We start from the raw sequence: 23,200 nt of genomic DNA on the forward strand, positions 1-23,200 counted from the left end.
GGCTCTGAGGTATCAGCAGAGCGTGACCCTACCGGTTTGCCATGTGTCTCTCATTAGGCCCTCTTTTGGCCGGACCGGCTGCTTCCACCGAGCTGAGACGCGCAGCTCAACAAGGGCACCATTCTGCTCCGGCAAGCCGATCGCTCCTTCGCCCAGCCCAGCAGACTCGCAGGTCCGGCTCGACACTCACATGGCCCTGAATTAAATCAACATAAAATTATTGGTCTGGTGTAGAGGGGGAAAGAATTATGACATGATTGTGCATTAAAGTTTTGTCTAGAAGAGCTGGATGGAGTAATTCCTTGTAGCCGTCGCACTGTGTAAAAATCCTGATGTGTAGTTGATCAGTATGGGTAAATTCCACTTTTATATTTGTGTGTTTTTGTTTCTGTTGAACTCGCTGCCCCTGCCAGAGTTATTCTTGCACTCTTCCACCAGCGTAAATGAATCATTCATTCAGGCTGTAGGATTTGACCGATTTCATTATAAACCTCCTTGAATTTGCAGGGTTTTTTTGTTTTGTTTTTGTGGTTTTTCTTGTTTATTTAAAGACTGTAGATCTCTGAAAACGGCTCTGCTCAGACGCGCTTTGGTCAGAATTTTATGCAGCCTTCGGATCTCCGGTTTTGCAGGGCTTTGATTTACAGATAAAGATTTCAGTCTCCATTTAGGAAATGTCATCAACGCTTCTAAAATGTTTTTATAGCCTGTGTGCGAGGAGGAGTAATTTATTTAGATTCAGGGGACTGGCCTCACTGAGTGGGTATGCGTTAGTGGGGGATGGGTTCCTTTAAATACAGTGGGTTGTTAATGATAATAGAGCTGACAGCATAAATTCTCATTAGCATCTTATTGGTGTTTAGCTAAACGTTAAATGCTCAAAAGGATTAAGTTTTAACTTCAGATTTCTTGTTTTCGGTTGAGCTCTCCGTCCCCGTTTTAATGCTGAATGAGCTGCAGATGCATTTTTTTTTCATATTGCGAGCTTCTTCCACCTCCTATGACTATTTGACTTGAGAGATTGTAAACACCTCGTTGAGTCGTCTTTACTCTGTAACAACTTCCACACCAAAGGTTGTTTTTGTCAGTGCAATCCGATTGCTGTGACACCTTCGCAGAGCGAAAATAAAATCACACTTTTTGAGTTTTTGTCCATCCGTTCAACTTTATTTTTTACTTTGGGCATCACTAATGGATTGTGAACGGAGGCACATGGAAACTCGCAAATGTAACACCGAATATTGCTTTGTGAACAGGCCCATTTACTCTCCTCTGTTCCGACTTGTCATCTCTGAGTGCATCCATATGGTTTTTATGGCCAGCATTAAAATATACCAGTTTATGCATTTTTATTTCAAGTCATTTTCAGACATTTTCCGAAGTGGTCTGGCTTAATGTGACTTGTCTTTGGTTTAATCTTGACGGAGGTCCTCCTAGGGGTTTGCCTTTAGTGGACACTATGGTATAAAAATCACTTTTTTAATCTCCATTCTCAGTTTTTTATTACTTCAAATTACACTCTTCCTGATAGGTTTGATTTTATTGAAAAGGAGTCTCGTGGGGAGACGGTCATCCGGGGGCATCTTTAGATGTGCCTGTCTTGACCCATCTGGCTGTCCCTCGTGACGTTCACCTGGCCTCCCGATTACTGCAGAGGGCAGACCACCTCACACACTGGAACAATTGCATAATGCAGTCTCTTTGTGTGCTGTGTGTGTGTGTGTGTGTGTTTTCAGAAGTAGCCTTGTTCTGCTGGCTCAGGAGGAGAAAGAGATGGCCTTGCATTAACCTCACCTCCACTTTTAGTTCCTCTCTGTCAGCACACGCGCTTAAATTAAAACAAAGTGCACACGTTATTGTTTTTGGGTTGGGTTTTTTTTTTTTTTTTCCCTCATTTTTGGGAAGTTTTTATTGTTTGAACAATTTTCACATCCGCCGAGGGTGCACCCGGTGAAAGGTCAACTTTAAAAGTCGAATGGGAGCTAAAAACTTGAGTGAGTAGGCAGGCCGACCCGTTTAGGCAGTGAAAGGTTGATCAAAACTGAGCGTTTGGCAGGTCAATGATGGCCTCATTGTGTTTGTTGTGGTTTGTCTGTCGGTCACGTGGCAGGAAAAGGGTCTGATAGAAATCCTTACACCAAGAACCGCGTTCCTGGAGACCTTGTAAGGCTTCTGGAAGGTGAGCGTGGAAATTGGACTGGTTTTTGATGTCTGGGACTTCTCGGCGTAGCTTCTGAGAACAAGAGGCCCATTTACAGGGAAGCGGAAAGGGCCTCGGCGCCTCACTTCCTGTTTATTGGGTTTGTCCGATGGCTGGGTGAAAGAGGTCTGCTGATTAGCCGCAGCCTGATTTAATAAAGAAAATAGTGTTAAATAGGTAAAACCTCCTCATCTGAACTCTGCGTCAGACAGAAATGCACCACACGCTCCGTCTCGCTCGCATTTTTTCTGGAAAGCCGTGCAACTGTGCAATCCTGCAAAACCGCGTCCTCTCCTTTGGTTCGGTGTGTTCTAGGGCTGAACAATTAATCGCATTTTCAATATAATCGCAATTTAAAAAAACGCAATTTCCAAATCCCAGAGTCTGCAATTTTTGGCTATGTAACAATTAGTGAATTAGACACGTCCATTAGGTGTCGGTAAAATGTTTAAAGTGGGTTTGCCTCCATATGGAAGGGAAGACAGTTGCAGCAGTGAGATAATCTAATTGCATTACTTGTTTTAGAGTTTATATAATCATACATAGCATTAAATACAGGTCAATCAGTTTAATACATACTTTATGTTCAACAAGGATTGATGTCCAAATGAACTAAAAGCTGTTCTCTTGAACAATATTCTGATTAATAGAAACATTAAAAGTTCTTGTTTTAAATAGTCCTTATTTACAAGCAACTTTATTTAGAAGCAATTTCAACTTCAGCAATTTTTGTTGCTTGTGGTTGATGCAGAGAAAAGTCAAAATTGCAATTTTGGTTGAAATATATCGTAGGCAGAACGCAATCATTTCTGCTCTGAGTTTAGATGCTGTGGGTGTTTTAGCAACTAATCTGCACAGCGAGGAAACAAGTTGATTTGTTGTTTGTATATGTTTAAAAAGACATGATAAATTAAACTGGAAAAAAAATTGCATTAAATCGCAATATCAAGAAAAAAAATCGCAATTAGATTATTTTCCAAAATTGTTCAGCCCTAGTGTGTTCACTAAAACGTCTTCTGCAACCTTTTCCTGCTGTTCTTGAAGCCTTTTTTGTGTGCAGACAGATGTGCACACTGAACCATCCCCCCACAGAGAGATGATGTCACTGCATTAACGCATTTCCCCAGGTGGGCTCCAGATACCACTCAGCCAATCAGAGGCTTGTCTCCACCTCACTCCCATGGTGTGGAGATGCTGAAGCGCACACTTTACCTGAGTTGCGGACTTAATAACCGCAGAGTATACCGGTCTCCCAACAGCGCATCCCTTATCAAAGGATCGGTGGTGGGTGGAGGAGACGTGAACAAAAGTGCGTCAGTGGAATGAGGAGCAAAGTCATCCTCTTTCTCTCTGTATTGATTTGACCTCCCGTCTGCTTTTTTTCCCCTGCAGCTCTTTTTCTGCAACAGCAGGATCTGCCTCCACCCTCCTTCTTCACCTCCGTCATTAACAGACCATCTGGGCACATCAGGCCTGCTATGAGAACAGGGTTTCTATTTTTTTATTTTTTATTATATAAATAAATCCAGTCTGCATGAGCAATTATGCTTATAATCGCATCGTTTGTTTTTTTTTCCTCTGCTGATACGAGACATTCGGCAATATTTCCTTGTGCGTTCACTGCCATGTCCGCTCGGCCTATAAGGCGTAAAACGTACAACTTACAGCACAAACTAATTGGAAAGCTACCTTGAAATGTTGCTTCAATCTTCAATGATAAATATTTAACTTTTTTCCTGTTTTTTTCTTTATTGTAGTCATGGCTGACTTCACTTTTATCTATTACTACATGCATACGGGCTTCATTTTACTTGGTTTTGTCATGCTGGAGGCTACACTTTATTCATATAATTCATATATTGAGGTGCAGATTTTGCATTTTCTGTTTTGTTGTATGACGTAAATGTGAAAGTTTATTGTAAGAGGGGGAAAAACATAATTTTGGGGGTAAAATGTACTGTTGAGATCAATTGATTGACATATTAGTCATTGGTTATTTGGGGGGGGAAAATAGTGGTCACCCCAATAATATCGTACCTGACATTTATTTGTTACTTTGATTTTTGCTTCATAGACTGAAGTATAAATGCATAATAAATATTATATGCTGCTATAAGCAATAGCATCCTAAAATTCAAATGTTGCTGCTATTGTGGAGCTCCAGTAGAAATGGTAAATTTTGACCTTTTATATTAGCAGCAAGCCCCTTTCTAGAATGGGTTTTGCCTCTTTAGTATTCACACCCATGTATAATATTGACTTGTGTTACTAAATATTTCAGTAAAAGGACCGAATTTGAAAGTGCAGCCATTTTTAAAGTTGTTCTGCCTGGAGGCGGGTAACCGGCCGTGCCTGGCACCCGGCACTGTGAATCAGGCCTACGGAGCGTTGCACCCAAAACCTCTGGCCCAAGAGTTTGTTTTCTGTGTTTTTAATTCGCCGCTGTCGCTAATTGCAATTCCAAAAAAAAAAGAAAAGCCTTTGGGTGGAACCTGGCTAACGACCAGTTAAGATCAGCCAATTAGAGATCAACATGTGCTCACCGTCTTGTTTTGATGATTTCGTCAGCTCTCTGCCTCACTCAGTCACATGCTTCTCCTCACCCCTATGCAGGCTCCCTGGGTAATGACTGCTTCCTATGCTTTCATCGCTCCTGGTGTTAATCCGGCTCTCACAATGGAGCAGTTTCCTCTGCGGTCGGACGGTGGGCCGATCCTGTCTAGTCATTGAGGCGGTAGATTTTGTCCAATTCTTTTTTTTTCCCTTATTTGTACTTCTTCTTTTAGGATTTTGGGTAAACAAACACTCTTGAGAACATGGGATGTTTATATATTTTTATTTTTTTTATGACACGCCTGGGTCCTTGAGTAGAGCTTTTTTTTTTATATGGAGTTGCAGAAGATGAGCTCATTTGATGGTTATTTTCGTGGCTGATTCTGCACCACTAATTAACTTTTTGAACCGCACCACTTGGAGGTTGGTTATCGGGGTGTGTGCGGACAGAAAGGAACTGGCTGTACTGTTTTGTTTTTCTTCTTCTTTTTTTTTTTTCTGAAAACGTCCTTGATCTCCCCGTTTGACCGGCTGGCTGTTATGATAAGCAGAGCAGCAGATGTGAGTCGGCTTGTGGGGGCTGCTGGGAAGACTTGAGCGATGCTCTTCAGAGATACGGCTACTGTACAGAGCACAATGACGTCTGCGAAGGCACAGAGTTCTTACCGTGCCATGTGAAGCTTATAATTAGAAACTGCAGAAGGCAGCGGGAGGGTTTTTATTTTACTGCGTCATTTGCCAAATTTAAAGAGGGCATGTTTTTAGGGGGAATATAATCATTATACCGTGGAAGTTTAATGAAAAACTAGCATTTACGTCAAACTAGGGCTGGCCGATGAATTGGTTTTATAATTTATGAAGATTAAATTTTCGGAAAATCAAGATTTTTTTCTTTTTTTTTTGCCAACGCACTCCTTGGGCTTCCAAGAAACTTTGCACTAAGTCAGCCCAAACAGGGGAAATTATTTTGGTAATGGGTCGCAGTATTTTGATAATATATGTTTAAGAAAAAATATATTCTTAAACATATATTGTCTTCTGTAACCCCCAGTCGGTCGAGGCAGATGACCGTTCACACTGAGCCTGGTTCTGCTGGAGGTTTTCCTTTCCGTTAATGGGGAGTTTTTCTTTCCACTGTCGCTTCATGCTTGCTGGGTATGAGGGATTGCTGCAAAGCCATGGACAATGCAGACGACTGTCCAATCTGTATAATATGATTGAATTTGACTTTGTAAAGTGCCTCGAGATGACACGTTTCATGAATTGGCGCTATATAAATAAAATTTAATTGAATTGAATTAAGGAAAGTTCTTGTATCACAAGATGAGGCACAAGTTTGTTTGAAGTTACACAACAAGTGAAGCCTTTTACTTAGATATATACTTAAGTCTAGCTCATTGTGTAATGCCACTAGCAGCAAACATTTTGTTATATTTTCATTATTCACTATGGCAGGGTCCGCCATCTTGTTTTTACAAGCATGTTTCACAGCTTGTGTTTAGTTGCACTTTGAATTCAGGTCAACTTCCAGATGATTAAAAGAAAAGCAAGTTTATGAAATGAAAGGGGGAGAAAAAAAAGAATTGATTGATCTTGATTTGGTTTGGGAGTTTTTTTTATTTTTAATTTTTTAATTTTTTTTAAGTCCAATTTCCCAGCCCTACTTCAAACTAGTTTTAGTTTTGTTGATGTGAGTCTAACGGGCAGATCTAAAACTCACCCTTTCTGACTTTTAACCACTTGTCAGTACTTTTTAGTAAATGTAGTACAGGTCAGCCTGTTCCGCGCTCCTGGGGTTAAAGTTCAGCAGGGCATCGGCCGGCGTAAAATAACAAACACCAACATGCCAGACAGTCTGATTAAGCCGAGCACCGTCTGCTGGGGCAGGAAATGGAAGACTTTTCCTTTGGGAACGGGATCCCCACCCCCAAACGCACCACTTTCACCTCTGATGTCTGGCTGTTGTTGCTGTTCTCGCATGCCGACAGGACGGACAGTTATGTAACAAACCTCGAAACAGGCTGGAGCATGTCTTTAAAAAGCAGACGTATGTATGTAGCATGTGCTCTGGAGCAAAGCGGTTGATCTTATCAGCTGTTTTCTTTAAATCGTGATCTTTTTTTTATGTCTGAAACTCATTACTGTTGACCTCTGGGTGACTCTGAGCCCCGCTGGTCTGTATCCAGTTCACATTTTGCCACACGATTGTCGCATTTATGCTTCCTAAGCTTTGTGTGGCTCAGAGATTCATGTTCAGTACGGTTCCTCTGTGATTGATGGATTCTTCGAGATCTGTCATTGATTTTTCCTGCAGACGTTTAACGTGTTAAAGGAACATTCTGTGCTTGGACTTAATGTGCTTAAGGCGCACGTAGTTGCATTCCTCTTGATTGGGAATATCTAAAGGCCCCTTATTTCGGAGTTGATGAGCTGGAGCAGAGAGAATAATAACCCTCACACCCTCATCTTCATCCCGGTCCGCCTGTATGCGCCTCCACCAGTTCCACCAGTGTGTTGTGTCTTCCCGTCTGGTTTTCCTTCCCCCACAACCCCTTTTGAAGAAGCTACAGTAGTTGATCTGAAAGCTTTGATTGCGCACGCAGTCACAGGCGGATGAAGCTGCTTCTGATTCTGTTTGATGGCCGTGGTTCTGGAAATGCTCGTAAGCCGAAGCATTTCCCAGTTCTAGATAACCGTAGAAAAATAAACGTGAGAGTGTGGAGAAATATTAGGTTTTTCCACACTTCATTCTCTTTCCTATTGTCTAAAGATCACCGTATTCACCCATCTATGGGTTTTTCTATCAGTTGCCTTGTTTTTTTGTTTCCTCCACCCGCCCATTTGTCCATCCATCAGGTTTCCCGTCCGCTGTTTTTCTGTCAGTCAGCTGGTCCATTCATTCATCAGCCCATCCACCCTTGTATTCACTCATCTGACCCATGTGTTCACCTGTCCGCCTGCCATCTCTACTTCTGTTTGCCCATCCATTCATCCACCCACCTTCTTAAAGCCTGACCACTACAGAGAGTTTCACCCATAAATACGTAGCGAAGTTCAGTATTTACACTTAATAGTCTAAATGAATTTATGAATTCTCGAAATTTGAGAAGGAGAAATTAGTGTTTACTTGTCAGATGATCTCAGCCCTCCTTTTTTTTTTTTCCACATTAATTTAGAAAGAGGGCTCTGTTCACTTTAATGCTTCTTCCTTTACACTGTAATACTCCACCCTGTACATCCTGTGCAAACACGGGTGCAACCCGGAGCCTTTTTCCCGCCACCTCCTCTTTCCATGATGCTCTCTCTTCTCTCTCCATCGCCCTCCACCTTATCCTGCGCTGCACCTTCCCACACATACAGGCCGCTTTTTGTTCTCCTCGGCAAACATCAGCATGCGTCTGACCAAAGCCTCTCCGGTTCTTTTCCTACGTCATCAACACCCACCGCCCCAACGCTTGTGCTCTGTGCGTCTCACACTTTTATTTTTTTAAAATCACATTTCCTTGTGTTTGTCTTCCACAAATAGCACAAAGTAACTCTTTTTTTTTTATGGTGGTTGATTGGATGCTGGGGATCTGTGCTGTCAGCGCATTCCTGAGTTTGGTTTCTGCACACATTCACATGTGAGCGTCCCACACTCCGGTAAAAGAAATCTGCTTTTGAAAAGCGGAATAAAAGTCCATCTCCACAGAGATTTGCAGTTGCAAAGGATCATCTTTACAATGTCTTTTAAATTGAAGACAAACATTTTGCATGGGGCTTAACGACCTGAAGTGATGGCCTCTGCAGGCCTGCCTTTTGAACCAACAGATGGCAGCATTGAACCCATAACCAGTTGGAGCGCTTGGCTCTCACAAGCTGATCCCAAACAGTCTTTTTTTTTTTCTTTTTTTTTTCTTGGTGCTGTAATCTGGAGGTTAATGTTTTGGTTCGGATCAGAAATGTTCAGAATTTTATCTGCTTTGGCACGCAGGCTTGGAAACCTGCTTGTTTACTTATTCCTCCAAAGTTATCGCACACTTCCCTGGAAAAGAGACATCCTTTTCATCTCCCCTTTTTTTTGTTGGGTTTTTTTAATGGTTTATCAGACTTTAGGGAAGCATTTGAGGATTCTTTGTTTCCTTCAGTTATTTAAAGTCATAACATGCTACATATAGCAATGTTGTCGGCCATGCTGTATTTCTTTTTCTTGAATCCCTGTGTTGGCTAAGCGGATGCTGCACCTGTTTTCGCCTGCCTGTGCTCTGTCAGGTGGTTAATCTCCTACACTGAAAGAGTGACCTTGTCCACAGACCTGTGGCCATTTGCAGGATAAAGCCTCATTACGCCTTCGAGCTTCAGGCCTGCGGACCGTCACATTGGAGGCATGTTGTGAACTCCTTTGATGTTGCACCATTTCACTGGTTAGCCTGCCAGTCTACAGCAGCACGCAATAAAAGCCATCCCTCATATCTTGCTAGGAAAAAAAAAAGCCAAACCATTTTAAATTTGTAAAAAACATTTGTTTTCTACCCTTTTTTTTTTTTGGAAAGTTTTCAATCAGTGTCTTTAGGCCTGGATTAATGTTCTTGCATCCGGATTCAAGTTGACACAAGGTTGATACAAAAAGGGAACAAAAAGTAAGTACAGTTTTCTTTAAATAAGTGTATTAGTCCTTGATTTGAGCAGGTCATTAATCTTATTTGCCAATGAAATAAGATATTTGCTCTTAAATTAGGAACAACTCATCTCAACTCATTTCAAGTGCAATATATATATATATATATATATATATATATATATATATATATATATATATATATATATATATATATATATATATATATACCCATATATATATATATATATATATATATATATATATATATATATATATCATCTTATTTTAGGTGTTAAATACTCATTCCACTGGCAGATAAGATTATTTACCTGCTCAGATTAACAGCAAATACACTAATTTCACGAAAATTGTACTTTTATCCCTTTTTGCAGTGTGTGGCCGGTGCTTGTTTGGGGCCCCAGACAACCGAAACTGCTGAGGTGTGAAATGGCAAAGAGTCGGCCAGGACCTGCTTTTGTCATCCCTCATTTCTTAATAGCAAAATATTAAGAAAATTATTATTTTATTTTTTTTGCACATTACGCTATGTTATCACTTCTGTATAATTTATCCCACACCGTGTCTCACTGTAAGTCCACCTCATGGCTCACTGTGCCCTTGACCCATTGGACTTATGGGTAAATGACCCCCTGTTCAGTGCGTTTGACTGACAGGTGTTTGGCTCCCCTAATGGCAGATTGTAGGATGGATAGAGACTCTCCTCTTCTCAGGAATGTAGGGAGGAGGAGTTCAGCCCGAGCTCAGGGCATGTTGTGACAGGCTCCCACCCAGATGCAAACTTTTTTCACTTTTATTGTACAAACTTCTTTTAAGCCAACTAGTATTTTTGCTCTTTTACTTCTGTGACCCATGGTCGAGCACCTTTTTTCACCTCTTTCACTTTGACTTTATTCTCACTTTCTCCCGCTTCGTTTTGCTTCGCTCTTTCTCTTTGACATGAATCCATGTAGTATCCATGGAGATGGTGATTTATATGTCTGGACACCAGTCTGGTGTTTCTCATCTCCTGTCTTCCTGCAAAAAGCCCATGAACGAGTGGGAATGAGACCCTCCAAGCCTCTCTTCTTTCTCTTTGTTGTAAACGTGAAAAAACCACCGTGCCGCAAAGCTGCAGAGCATGGCCATTTTAACATCTGAAAACTTGTCTTCTAATTAGCGTGAGCGCGGATGCAATTAGGCTGACAGGTATTTCTCATTATTCTCGTTTCTGGCGGTAAATGGAGCAGAAATGACGATCCTAACGTGTTTTGCTAGTGAAGTGCACAGAATCAAACTGACGAACGCAAAGAGCCAAGTTCATATTATTTCTCCTCTTGACTTGCTTTTAGCTCGTCTCTCCTTTTTGTTTAGCTAGAAATTTTTGTGCAAAGAGCACAGGCATGTCTTTGCATGCTGCCCATCCCCGTCAGGAATGCCGAGCGAAGAAGGGATGAAGCAAAGAAGTCGAGAGAGAGGACGAGCAATGCAGAAGGATGAATGCTGTGAGGCTGGAAGGGAGAGAATAACTGAAAAAAGAGGAAAAACAACCATGATGCAAGATTTTTTTTTTTCCCTTTTGTTTTTGTTTCTAGAGTTTGTTGTGCTAGTGGCCTTTATTGACAGTAATTAGACAGGAAATGGGAGGAGAGAGAAGGGTGTTGGGACATGCACCAAAGGTCTTGAGGTCAGGATTTGAACCCTGGGAAGCTGCGTTGGCGTCCGTTAGCCTGTGGGGCAGCTGCTTTACTGTAATACATTCGTACATCATTTTAATCGAGATGTATTGATCAGATTTTAGTGGCCAATCTGAGATCTAAAGTTTTTTAAAATTTGTATAGTTTTGACCTGTCATTACTGATTTTTAGCTGCATCTGATGTCTCTTTAAGAACTGAGTTTCCATGCTCTTCCTATACCTTTTCTTATCTATTTTTCTCGATATCTTGCCTGAGTTGTCACTTATTATTTATAGTAGAAGCAGAGGTAACGTCACAGATTGTGTGAAAGAGCTGTCGCTATATAACAGGGTTTTACTTTTTTGAAAGGAAGACAAAATTACTTCTGGAGTTCACATTTTATACAATTTATAGCATTTAAATGAACATTTAGCATAGATATCGAGGCTAATGCTACTAAGCTAGCAGTCTCCCTGTTTAGATTGTAGGTCTTTACCTTTTAACTCTGAGATTTCTAGATTTCTAGACTTGTTTCATGACGGTTATGAGCCTGAAAGGATGGCAAAATGGTAACTTGGAGAAAGTTCTGCCTTCCTGTTATCTACTGAAAGTCTTACGCCCTCTCTCTCTCTTTCGAACTGCAGACATGTCACAAAGGTTTGTGGAAAAAGCTTTCCTTTAAATGGCTTCTTACATATTTATGATTTGTTTCACCTCCTTCACAGAACAAAAGCTGCCCATTTATGCATAGACTTATGCTTTTTGTGTGCAGTTTTTGTCATCAGGGAGCAGATCCCTCCCTCAACCCAACAAATGGAGCAATACCGCTAGTAATCTTCTACTCTTGGTGTTTCTTTAGAGCTAACTTTAGATTAGACCGGTTTGCTCTCTTTTTTCTTCCTCTCTTTTTTTCGTCTGCTAATAATTGTGTGTAGCTGGCCGTGTGTACGACACTGAATTTCCCCACTATGGGACAATAAAGGAATTCTTAAATCTTAATTTAGGGGTCATTGTGCTACAGTGAGAACCACAAAAGGGAAGAAGAAGATGGTGGAACTTCTCTATCCCCATGCTGTGATGCATTTAATGCTCTCACACAAACCACCTCTGCCTACCGCGGGGCCTCTTCTTTTTTTTTTTTTTTTTTTTCCAGAGAATGTACATTAAGATTTCCTTGTCTGTCAACATGTTTGCCATTTTGTTCATTTCCTCTGAATTCGAAGGCTAACTCAGAACTGCCCCCAAGTGGTGGCGTTGCCCAACAATGATAACGTAATAAACACATTAGATTGAGGGCAGTGGCCCTTGACAACATTTAGAAAACATTGTACCTATTTACATGGATAAATGGAACATAAATGAGCCTTAATTTCCCAATTTCTTTGAGCATCTGTACATTTTTCTATAGTTCTCATACTATTGCAAGTAAAATCCACACTTTGCTCAATAGTTCTGGATTCCATATCGCAGCGCAGGTCATTGGGTTCAGTATCCAGTGTCTCCTGGAACCGCTGACCTTTTATCTGAGGATACAGAAACCCACTGGGCTCTGAAGAACGCCCATCTGCGCTGTTTTCAATGGCTAAGACCTTACCTAAACACGCGCTCCCAAGCCCAGAATGCAGCAGCGACCGCTTTTAAAGGCCAGCTTGGACAGTGTCCGTTTTATTTTCGCCGACTCTGTGTTGGTCATAGTGTGACTCCTGTCCTATCACTTTGATCGCAGGTATGATGGGCAGCTGCGTCCTGCTGGCAGGACTCCAAGGCGCCTCCGCTTGGGTTGTGACTAATCTGCTGCGCGCCTTGAATAGCTGTTGTTTTTCTCTCTTAAAGCACGTGGAATATTTTTTTTTCCAGCAGACTTTCAGACCCAACCTGTTGAGCCAGTCAGCGACCCGTCTACTTGGCACTGAGCAAAGTAGTTCTCGTCAGTGTTTTTTTTTTTTTTTTCTTCCCTAAATGATCCCCATAAATGAATCCCTTTCATCTTAATGAAAGGTTAGTTAAATATGCGGTGCCATTTTTTTTTTCTATTTCTAGGTAATTAAAACATGTAGCTGCCTGTAATTTCCTAATTGGACCTTTTTTAAAAAATGTAAGAAACACAACGTCAAAATGGTGCGTTATGACGTCTGTTACGGATTCATTTGAATTTTTTTCGAATATTTCCTTTGTACTCACCTGACTTATCTTCACATATGTCGCTCTTTTCACTTTGTCAGATAATGCCTCAACACAAAAAATGTTCTTAGTGGCTTTTTTTTTCTGACAACTCCAGACCTGTGGTATGGATAGATTCTTTACTAACTTATTTTTGACATTTTCTGTGTTTTTTCTTTATATTATTGAAGCAGAAGAAGACAAACCTTTTTTATCCTAACCTCACTTTCCGTTTACTCCGTAACACACATCTGCGATCTCCGACTCTATAGATTGTTTTTGGGCTCTAGAATAAAACTTACTTTTGGTTTGGGTAGAAGGTAAATGATGCCATATTGTGTCTGTGTAGTGGAGGGAAAGGTGACTGTGATGAGGGCAGGAATAGTTAAAGCTTTGTCTTCCAGACCAAAGGAATGTGGCCGTTGGTTTCCACTAACGTCAGACACACAGGCATGGCCCAGTTTGCTGCCATTGCCTTCGTCTCCACCTGCTTACATAAAAGCGGACAAACAGCTGTGGAGGTGTGACTACATGTTGACTTGGTGGTGGAAGACAAGGTTAAATAGCCCTCGCTCTTAAACTCCTGCTGGGTTCGGTGAAGTGACGCCAAGCCTCGCTGCTCTTCAATGGATCTCTTCTATTTTGGGACGACCGCAAGGGTCTATTATTTTGAGGCAAACTCATGGAAAGTTCCCTAAGCATGAGATTCCCATCGTCATTCTCTACTTCGTCACTTGTTGTGATTTAAAGCCGAAAACATTATAATCGGTGTAAAAACTTGTAGCGCTCATGTTATTGTCCTTTAGCTAGACCATTATTTCATATTACTAACATTGTTACATATATGTTCAGAAAATGTTGGTGTCCTAGGTTTCTTTGCGACTATTTATAAGTAGCAACTCAAACTTTTGGAAACGTTTCAAGCCTTATTTCCACAAATTTTAATAGTTATGGCTAACAGCCGTTAAAACCCATAACTCAGTGGCTTCTGTTTGTCGCGTCCGGCACCGTCATGGGAGAGACTACTGGTTTAGCAGTTGTGTAACAGACACTGCCACCTTCTGAAAGGCAAGGCAAGGCAAATTTATTTATATAGCACAATTCAGTACAGGGACAATGCAAATTATAGCAAATTAAAACAGAATAAAAGCAAGTAGGAATAAAATGTAGATAGAAAATAAAACAAAAAAGTGGTGATTCAGTTAACTAGAACAATCAAAGGCAATCCTAAACAAAGGAGGCCTTGCCAAAAAAAAGGGTAATTGAGAAAAGCTGGTTGTTCAGAGTAATGCATTTAAGCATGTTGATGGAAAGTTGGATGGAAGGAGAAGATGTGGTAGATAAAGGTGCACAAGCAGCAGGGATACCTACAGCTTTAACAGACTTTTATCCAGGACTACAACTGCTGCATTCCTTGTGTTAACCCACTCGTGAAACAGACACGTCAGAAGCTTCCTACCAGCGTTGATGAGAAAAAGAAACTAGACTCTTGCTCGTTGGGCTATAGTCCACTTTCCAAGTTAAAAGCAATTGTTTCCATTTCACTTGGACATTACGGCCCTAGAAGGTAGGGAAAGAGTCAAGAGACGAAAACAAAGTTGCTTGTGGGAAGTTTCCACAGTTAGTGATGATTTTGGGAGCCATGACCTCTACTGGTGTTGGTCCATTGGCTTTTCTCGAGTCCAAAGTCAGACTAGCCATCTACCTGAAAATGTTAGCGCACATTATGGTTCCTGCTGATGACGAGCTTTACGGAGATAATTATTAATTTTAGAGTAGGATATGACACCTGCCAAAGGTACCAAAAGCTAGTTCAGGGAATATGTTGTTACTGAGCTAATAATAATAAATAATAATCATCTTCATTGTCATTGCAAAATACATTTGAAATTTATTTTCTGCATTCAACCCATCACCTTGGGAAGCAGTGGGCTGCCACTGTGCGGCGCCCGGGTCTTGCTCTGGTTGGCAGCGTGGCACTCTGTGGGAGTTGAACCCAGAACCTCCGAGACACAAGTGCTAGTAAACCCTGGACCCCTATATAAAATCTATTTAGCCTTCTCAGCCTGACCTGAATGCTTGTATCAAAGCAACCTGGAAATCCATCACACCTGAGCAGCGCCACAGGCTACATGCCGCCATGCTACGCCGCATTGATGCAGTAAGTCATGCAAAAGGCAGCCCAGCCAAGCGTTGAATGCATGTGCTGTACAGCGCATTAAAATACTTTTCAGCAGGGAGTAGTTTCTTTTTTTTTTTTTTTTAATTGCCTTTATCTAGTCTTTTGATTACCTGACGAATTGAATGTTGTTTTTGTTTCTTTAACAGTAAACCAAGATCAATCTAAATAAACAGGAACAAGCGCTTGAAATGCATCACGCTCTGTGTAAAGAATCAGTTTCACTTTTTAGGCTGGATTAGGGAATTTGTTTTTTAAAGGTATACTATGCAACCGGGGTTGATTTTCCAGCGAGGCTCCCCCAAGAGGGCGAAAGTAAAAGTGCACTGTCATAAAGATGCCCAGCTGTTCTGGTTTCTCCGTCAAGCCAGGCGCGGTTGTTTTGAGCTTAGCAGACAGGCTAACGCAACGAAAAGTAAAAAAAACGGCAGTACAAACAATGACTAACACAGTGAAGGTATGGACATCAAGCTTCTTGCAGCGCTATCTTGGCGAGGCGGTCGCCGCCGCCTCGCCAAGCCGCGACCGCCGCCGCCTCGCCAGTTTTATTATTGTTATTATTTTTTTTTTTTTTTTATGTTGGCGAGACGCTACCGCCACCGCCTCGCCAAGCCGCAGCCGCTGCGGTAGCGTCTCGCCAACATAAAAAAAGATTATTATAATAATAATAATAATAATAATAATAATAATAATAATAATAATAATAATAATAATAATAAAACTCGATATGGTTGCATGTTTATTTGATGTTAAACTTTGCACCGCTGACCGGCTGAGCGGAGCAGAGCGGAGCGGGGGGGGGGAGACAAACTTTGCACCGCTGACCGGCTGAGCGGAGTGGCGCGCATATCGAGTTAGTTTTATTTTTTTATTATTATTTTTTTGGAATGTCGGCGAGGCGGTAGCGTGAGGGGAAACCCTACAATGTTACTTACAATCGCATCAGCAGAAACGCGAGGTCCCCGTCAGCCTTGCAGCCTTCTATGTTCACCCGTGTACGACTCCTCTCTCTGTCCAGAGCCCTTTTCCTCTTTCTTGCCTGCTCCAACATGGGCTTTCGCTGTTTTCTCGCTGGTTCCGCCATGATAACTGCACAAATATCGCCACTGCGCTACCAACGAGCACACCTTTCACTGCAGGCGTATAGCAGTTCTCGCCGTAAAGCAAGACCGACTCTCGTGATGCACACGAGACTACTGAGCCTGTGAGTGCGGGCCGACTGCTCCTGCAATTGCAAGTGCGGTATTTCCCCCACAGACCACCAGGGCGGCCGAGAAAACCTTAGTTCAACCTGAAATGACTCATTTAATCATCCAAAACGGTATGGAACATATTAATTAACTGAAAAATGTTGCATAGTATGCCTTTAAAGGATATTCTAATTCATAACGATACACTGCACATGAAGCCCTTTGCTTATGGTACTTTTCCATTAAATGGTGCTTCTTTGTTTACATGGTGAGAAGCAACTACATGTGGTTCTGAGCCGTTGCATCTCCGCCACTCCTCCTCGGTCACTGATTAAGCGGTTCTGCACATGCATAGGCACCAGCCTGGTACGTACCATCAGGTCCTTGTTCTGTTGAATTCTTTAGTCCTTTTTTTTATCACTTTAGTCCTTTTATTTTTGGATCAGATAGGGGCTTTTGCGTCTGCAATCAAAGCCTCATGCATCTACTTGTCCCAGACCTCGTATGAGGAATGCGCTTACTGCCGCTCTGCAGATTGCACAGATTAGTTACCGTGCTCCAGTAGACTGTCGGTCCTGAACTTTCCACATTTTCAGACACAACACTGAGCCCCCCCTCCCTTGCTCAATTTTATTTTTATTTTCCTTTTGTTTTTTCTGAGGTGACAATGATTGCAAGGGGCGACAAAAACAAAGCAAGAAAAGCATCGGAAATGTGTGAACGGAGCCGCAGAAAAAGAAGAATGAGAGGCCGCCTCTGCTGTCAGGCACTAATTAGAGGGAAGAATGGTGCGGGGGAACGATAGTTTGGCAACAGCAGTTGTAATTTTCCCATGAGTGCAACTCGTCGTCAGTTTTCATAACCTCTTGGTTCAAATTGTGCCCGAGTGTGTTTAAACTCCGACAAGCGTGATTGGAGATTACAATTTACTCGTGCTTTTTAAATTATGTTCCACTTCTCGCGAACCAAAAAGCGTATCCGTGCACCAAAGCGTACAGGTCTGCAGGTCTGGTTCCTCCGTCATGCATGAACACGTCTAACTGCGGTCATGGCTCGAGTGCAGGTGAAGTTTGAGAATGAAAAGGAGAGGAATGTCACCTTGCAGGCAGGCTACACAGTTCAATTACAGAGGAAGGCAATGTAAAGGGATTTGAAAGCAGGTTTTATTAATAGCAGAAATGAAGCTGTAGATATGCTCTGTGGGGAAAATCTTTACTCTCCATTTATAAACTTTTATCTTTTAGTTGACTGATGCCGATACAATGTGTTCAAAGCAAATTTAGTGAAGGGAAATGTTAAAAAGAGATCTTTTTTTTTTTCCTCATTTAAATTTAAAATTAACCTCCTTGGTGCCTTTGGGGTGAGAAGAGAGTCTTCCTCTTCACATCACAACTATAAAACCTTGCTGCACCTTTTCAGCTTCGCCGGTCGCCAGTTACAAGCTGACCACCTGTTGCTACATTTTAACCCTCCCAACCACGTCCACATGGGCAGACTGTGACGTCACCGCGCCCCGCCCCCTCACCCCGCGCTGGATGCTCCTCTCTGATTGGACAACGGAGCAGGAGGAGGACTTTTTTTTTTTTTTTTTTTTTTTTTTGTGGAGGCTCTTCTCAAAGTTTTTTCTTTCTCCTCCGCGGAGTCAGAAGTGGGGACCGAACCGATGTGTGTTGTACTGTCGGACCTGGAACAACCCGAACGAGATTTTATTAATTTATTTTTCCAAAGTCTGCAGGCTATGGTGGGAGATTATTGCTCCTCTTGTTGAGATAAGAAAGTTATGCGCCCTCAGAAAAACCCGAGACCTCCGTTAACAGCGAAGATGGTGATTAAGGCAGTCGGGAAAGCACTAAGGTAAATAGACTTAAGTTTTTTTTTTTACGTTCTTAAAATTATTTTAATCGCAAAATAATCGCAGTGATTAAATTGTTACATTTGTGTCGTGGCTTTTGCCGCTGATTGCAGCAAAAAAAAAAAAAAAAAAAAAAAAACGTAGTCGACTAAGCGTTTTTATTTATTTATTTTTATTTTCGCCTAAAAACGCCGGGCTTTTATTTTCAGACGGACGTGAACGTAACGCACGCACCAGTGCGCCTGCGCTCTGGCAGATACTGAGACGTGTTGAAAACTTGTGCGTCTCGGTGGCGGGCGCCGTTAACTCTGCCGCTTTCAATGCTGTAATTACGCAAGACCCCCCCCCCCCCCCCCCCCCCCCCCGGTTCCGGTGGGTCACCGCAGCTTAGCCCTCAATGATGAAGATGATGAGGAGCTGCCAGGGAGTCTCATTTCTTTCCCTGCTCTCCCAAAAAAAAAAAAAAAAAAAAAAAAAGACTGAACAAGGCCAGGACACATGAAACTCTCTCCTGCTCCTTAATTATTTAGGGAAGAAATGACTTTAGTGACAGAGTAGGAAATGTTAAATCTGTGAATTTGGAGAGAAGAAAATGTGGGAATATTTGAGGAAGTTACAACTACAGACAGTGAAATGAGAATATTTAGGGAGCATGTTTTAGTCGCAAGTTTAAAAAAAAGTTTTAATCTCGAAATCTAAGGTAGGAAAAAAAACAGTGCAGGACTAACCATCATTTTGATCTATATTTATATTCACAAGACTTGATGTTTGTAGAATGCAGTAAACCAAGTGAAGATTGTAAACTGATGGGGACATGTTTACACTGAAATAAAAGTTTGTTGTCTGGCAGACTAATACTCCATTCACAGATTTTTTTAACTCTCCATCCTTACTAAAGATGAACCGGTACCCATTTCTTGGTTTGTTCTGAGGTCTCACCAACCCATCCAATATGGATCATCTACTAATTCATGACGTACTCGCACACAGAGAGAAAAGCCGGTTCTTTGATGGCGGCAGTGGTTTTTTATGGTTAAGTATTTGACTTTTCAGATTAAGGGAAATTCTTCCAATTCCGATCTCCTACCGATTTCACCAACATCAGGTTTTTTTTTTTTCTTGTCTTGTTTTTTTCCATTTGTGTATTCCTATTTTAATCCTCGTGACTTTGTCCCTTTAGGGGACAGACACTCCTGTTAATGAAGTTTCCTCTTACCTTTCAAGTCAAATGAGAGGTGTGTTTTTTTTTTTCCAGCAGCACCCTAAGGGGCAAATGCCTGAAGGCAAATCGTTTTGCAGCACAATAGTAGCGTGAACGTTGATGGCGAGGAGGCTCTCAATCATCTTTTGGGATTCCTAACAGCAGAATGAGTCAGGCTGAACTGAAAGTGTTATTCTGTGCGTTCCCGTCTGTTGCAAGATCAGCGACAGGCAGAGACAAGTCTTGCTGCGCCTATCCTACCAGGAAGTCGAAGCTTGTTATTTAAAAAAAAAAAAAAAAAAAAATCATCTAGTGTCTGAGGAAATACAACAGAGTGAAGGGGTTGACATGATTCCTAAGAGGGAAAAACGAAATCAAAAGTGACTTTGCCAAAGATAGCAAAGATAAAAGTTGGGCGTTTTATGAGAGAGAAGGGTGGGAGGTGTTGTAGCCCTGCTGATGGCTTCTCTTTTAATGTGTTTCCTTCTACGGTTAATTATTGAACACCTTTCGTCTGGAGGCACTTATGGGGTCAAGACCAGTAAAGATTAAGAGATAAATTTGAAGGCAAACATTTACCCTCAAAATCTAGTGCCTCCAAAAAAAAAAAAAAAAATGCAACTCTTCATTTATGCTTATTCTCTTATTTTTTTATTTTTTACAGTTAACCTGGCAGAGAAATCTGTTTCGTTTTAACCTCCCCCCGCCCCCCCTGTTTTATCAAAAAAACATCCTTTAAGCTTTTCTTCTTGCTGTAGAATTGCATTTACAGAGTCCTTAAGCAATGGCTTTGTCTTACTGGGTCGGAGATCCCCCATCTTCACATACATGTGTGTTGTGATGTTGATGAGGCTTCATTATGGTGCTGGCAGGGGGGTCCCAGCGCACACTGTTGGCCCTTAGAGCCTGTGAATGGGGTTTAGGACAGGATGGCAAGGGGAAGGTAGGATCGTCAGAACCAGGCTGGCTAAGGTTTGCGGTTAAAACGCGTACTTTGTTTGCTAGGCCCGTTGTTCTTTAGGGTTTTTAACCAAATAAAGCTCATTTGATTGTCTGTAGTTGGGTAAAACTTGGCAAAATCTTGAGTAAGCACTCTGACTGCTACGTTGCCTCACAGAGTTGAGCAATACGAGGCTGAATATGTATGTTGTCCAAACTTGAGTCTTTTTTTAAAATGTTTCTTAGCCTCTGACGGCTGCTGTGGTTTCGCTCTGGTCTGCTCAGACTGCCTGCGTTTCCTGAGTTTGTGGTTTTCTGGGGGGGAAAAGAGCTTTTTTGTTTGGACCTCAAAATAGACCAGTAAAGTTCCTGAGACAGCTCTTTTTTTTACAATCTGGGTCATACAGTCACTCCTTCTTTTCTTCTTTTAAATAATAATCGAACACATCTTTACAGCCAACAGTCGCTGGAGTTATCCCAGGCAGAAGATCTCTAGCTGTAAGTCATTGGACCCCTGCCCATATCATAAAAACCATATTTATTTTTGGGTGGTGGGGGGGGTAAACCTTCATAACTCAGCATCTACTCCTTTTCTACAGACATGACTTGATTAGATTAATTTATTCTTTTCATTTTAATACAGCATCCCAAACTTTGTTGCATTAGCCCTTTAAGCACGACTGCCTTTTATTTTGGAGCAGGGCTTCCTTTGCTTAATTAATTCATGAAATATCTAGAAAAAAATTCAACCTTTTCTACAGTATTGTTCACGACAGAACTTTATGTCCGCGTTACTTCCTTCGGACTACATCGACTGCATCCATATGTCAGTGTTTATACGCCCCTTCCACCCACGGAGCCAATTTAGGCAACAGTTGAGCAATATCTGGCTTGGCAGGAGCCCCGAGCTTCAGGGGGAAAGTCATTACATGGAGGTTATTAAACAGGTGTCAGTTTAGTTACAAGAGTTTCCATAGAAGAAGAAAAAAAAAGAAGTAAAAAGCGACGAGCCTTGTCTGAACTTTTCCGACCTAAAGCGCTAATCTCTGCGCAGGAGTGCAGGGAAGACGCAGCTATTTAGGAGCAAATCGCTGCACTCTGATAAAAGCACTTATAAGCTCATTCTAATGCGTGGCCCTGAAATGTGCTCCCCCAGCGATTCCAGGATAAATTGGACCCAGATTGTGCTGAGAGGGCTGCTCCTCCTCGTTTTTAACCCAACCGTACCCCCGGCCGGTCCTCGTTTGCCACTTGGTCAGCTCGCACAGGGGAGCAAATATTTGCCGCAGCCCGAGGCCAAAGCAGATGTATGTTTGAACAGGCCTCGCCGGACACGCACGCGCTTGAACAAACAGCGCTTCTCAAACCACACAGAACTCGCTTCTTGTAGATTATGTCGGGGGGGGGGATCAGGTTTGAGGAGGGGGGGCGGCTGGAGACGCAGCTGTTGGGACCAGCTGGACCATGAAAAGTGAAAGGGGGCTGCAGTCAACATGGCCTCTCTGTGGACGCCACAGGTGTGTGGGGGGGGGGAGGAAAGGTAGTAAATGGGACGGTTTTGATTTGAGTGAGAGGGGAAAACATTCAGAGTCAAGCAGCTGTCCAGTCGGTCGCTCTGACCTCCGTATCACCCAACAATAAATGCCTATTTCTAGAGTTGATCCAATCAGGCGCTTTCTGGCACTTTTCTTTGAGGTCTTGGGCCTCATTTTACAGTTTTGAGCCATCAGCTGAAGAACATGCTGTTTGGAACATAATGTCAGTTTATAGACTGAAAATGATGGAATTTATTAGTTTTTAAGCAATTAAATTAAGGGGGGGGGGGTGGGTATGTGACTTTCCTGTCACTGATCAGAGCTGATCTTGGGAAAATCTGGCCAATTGATTCTTCCCTACAAAGAGACGCCACTACGGCTCTCCTACCTTCCTGCCAAGCAGGCGGTTCGATGAGCTTTTGCAGATCGCCACGGTTTCACTCCTGCTGCCGGTGCCAGATGGGCTGCGGCTCCCTCCAGTCCAAAAACATGCGCCTGACCTCACTTTCCCCCTAAGTTCTGGCCTTCTGCTCTGCCCAGATCTGGTGAGAGGGGGGGGGAAGAGGCGTCTGATGCCTTTTTATGGTAAAAGTTTTTTACCCGAAACTTCCAAACCGCGGCGTAACGCCTGCCCAGATAAGTGCCGGTATAGAGGAAGCTTCCTGGACCTGAAAATAAACTGATTTAGGAATTTCATCCGTTACGTCAGCGCAGACGCCAGAAATGGAGGAGTTTTTTTTTCTTTTTCTTTTTTTTTTGTCCTGGGAAAGTTATGAAACTGCAGAGGGTGAGTGAGGAGGGCAGGAAATAGCTGTGAAATACTGTTTTTAAAAGCGTCCTTTCACACGATTCGGTCAGTTTTTCCGAGACGCTTTGCAAAAAACCTTTTAGAGAGTTACGAGAACTGCCGCTACCTGCAGCTAAAGCTCTTTCTGTGGGGAAAACCCTTCCACATGACCCGACATGTCGCTCACAGCGTTGAAACCTCATGAGCAGGTAGAAGGTTTTTGGTTGTTGGATCAGGTGGACAAGAAGAAATGAAAGACGGTTAAAAGTGCATTCGAACAGATGCAAGGAAATGGACCTAAACTTTCGATCCAAAGGGTTTTGATTTTAA

General features: G+C 42.2%; 1 protein-coding gene across 4 annotated transcripts in view; it reads left to right on the top strand.

Moving 5' to 3' along the window:
• Positions 1-23,200, top strand: part of mob2a (MOB kinase activator 2a) — a 97,257-nt gene that overhangs the window by 62,848 nt on the left and 11,209 nt on the right. Inside the window, exon 1 of one of the 4 annotated variants that reach the window (XM_036151751.1) lies at positions 18,181-18,410. The exons of the other annotated variants lie outside the window; for them this stretch is intronic. Within the exon in view, the coding sequence (XP_036007644.1) occupies positions 18,337-18,410 (74 nt within the window). The 5' untranslated portion in view covers positions 18,181-18,336. Of the gene's footprint in view, positions 1-18,180; positions 18,411-23,200 lie in introns of those variants that run through there. 4 annotated transcript variants of the gene reach the window in all.

The sequence above is a fragment of the Fundulus heteroclitus genome, chromosome 2, assembly GCF_011125445.2.
Source record: "Fundulus heteroclitus isolate FHET01 chromosome 2, MU-UCD_Fhet_4.1, whole genome shotgun sequence".
NCBI lineage: Eukaryota > Metazoa > Chordata > Actinopteri > Cyprinodontiformes > Fundulidae > Fundulus > Fundulus heteroclitus.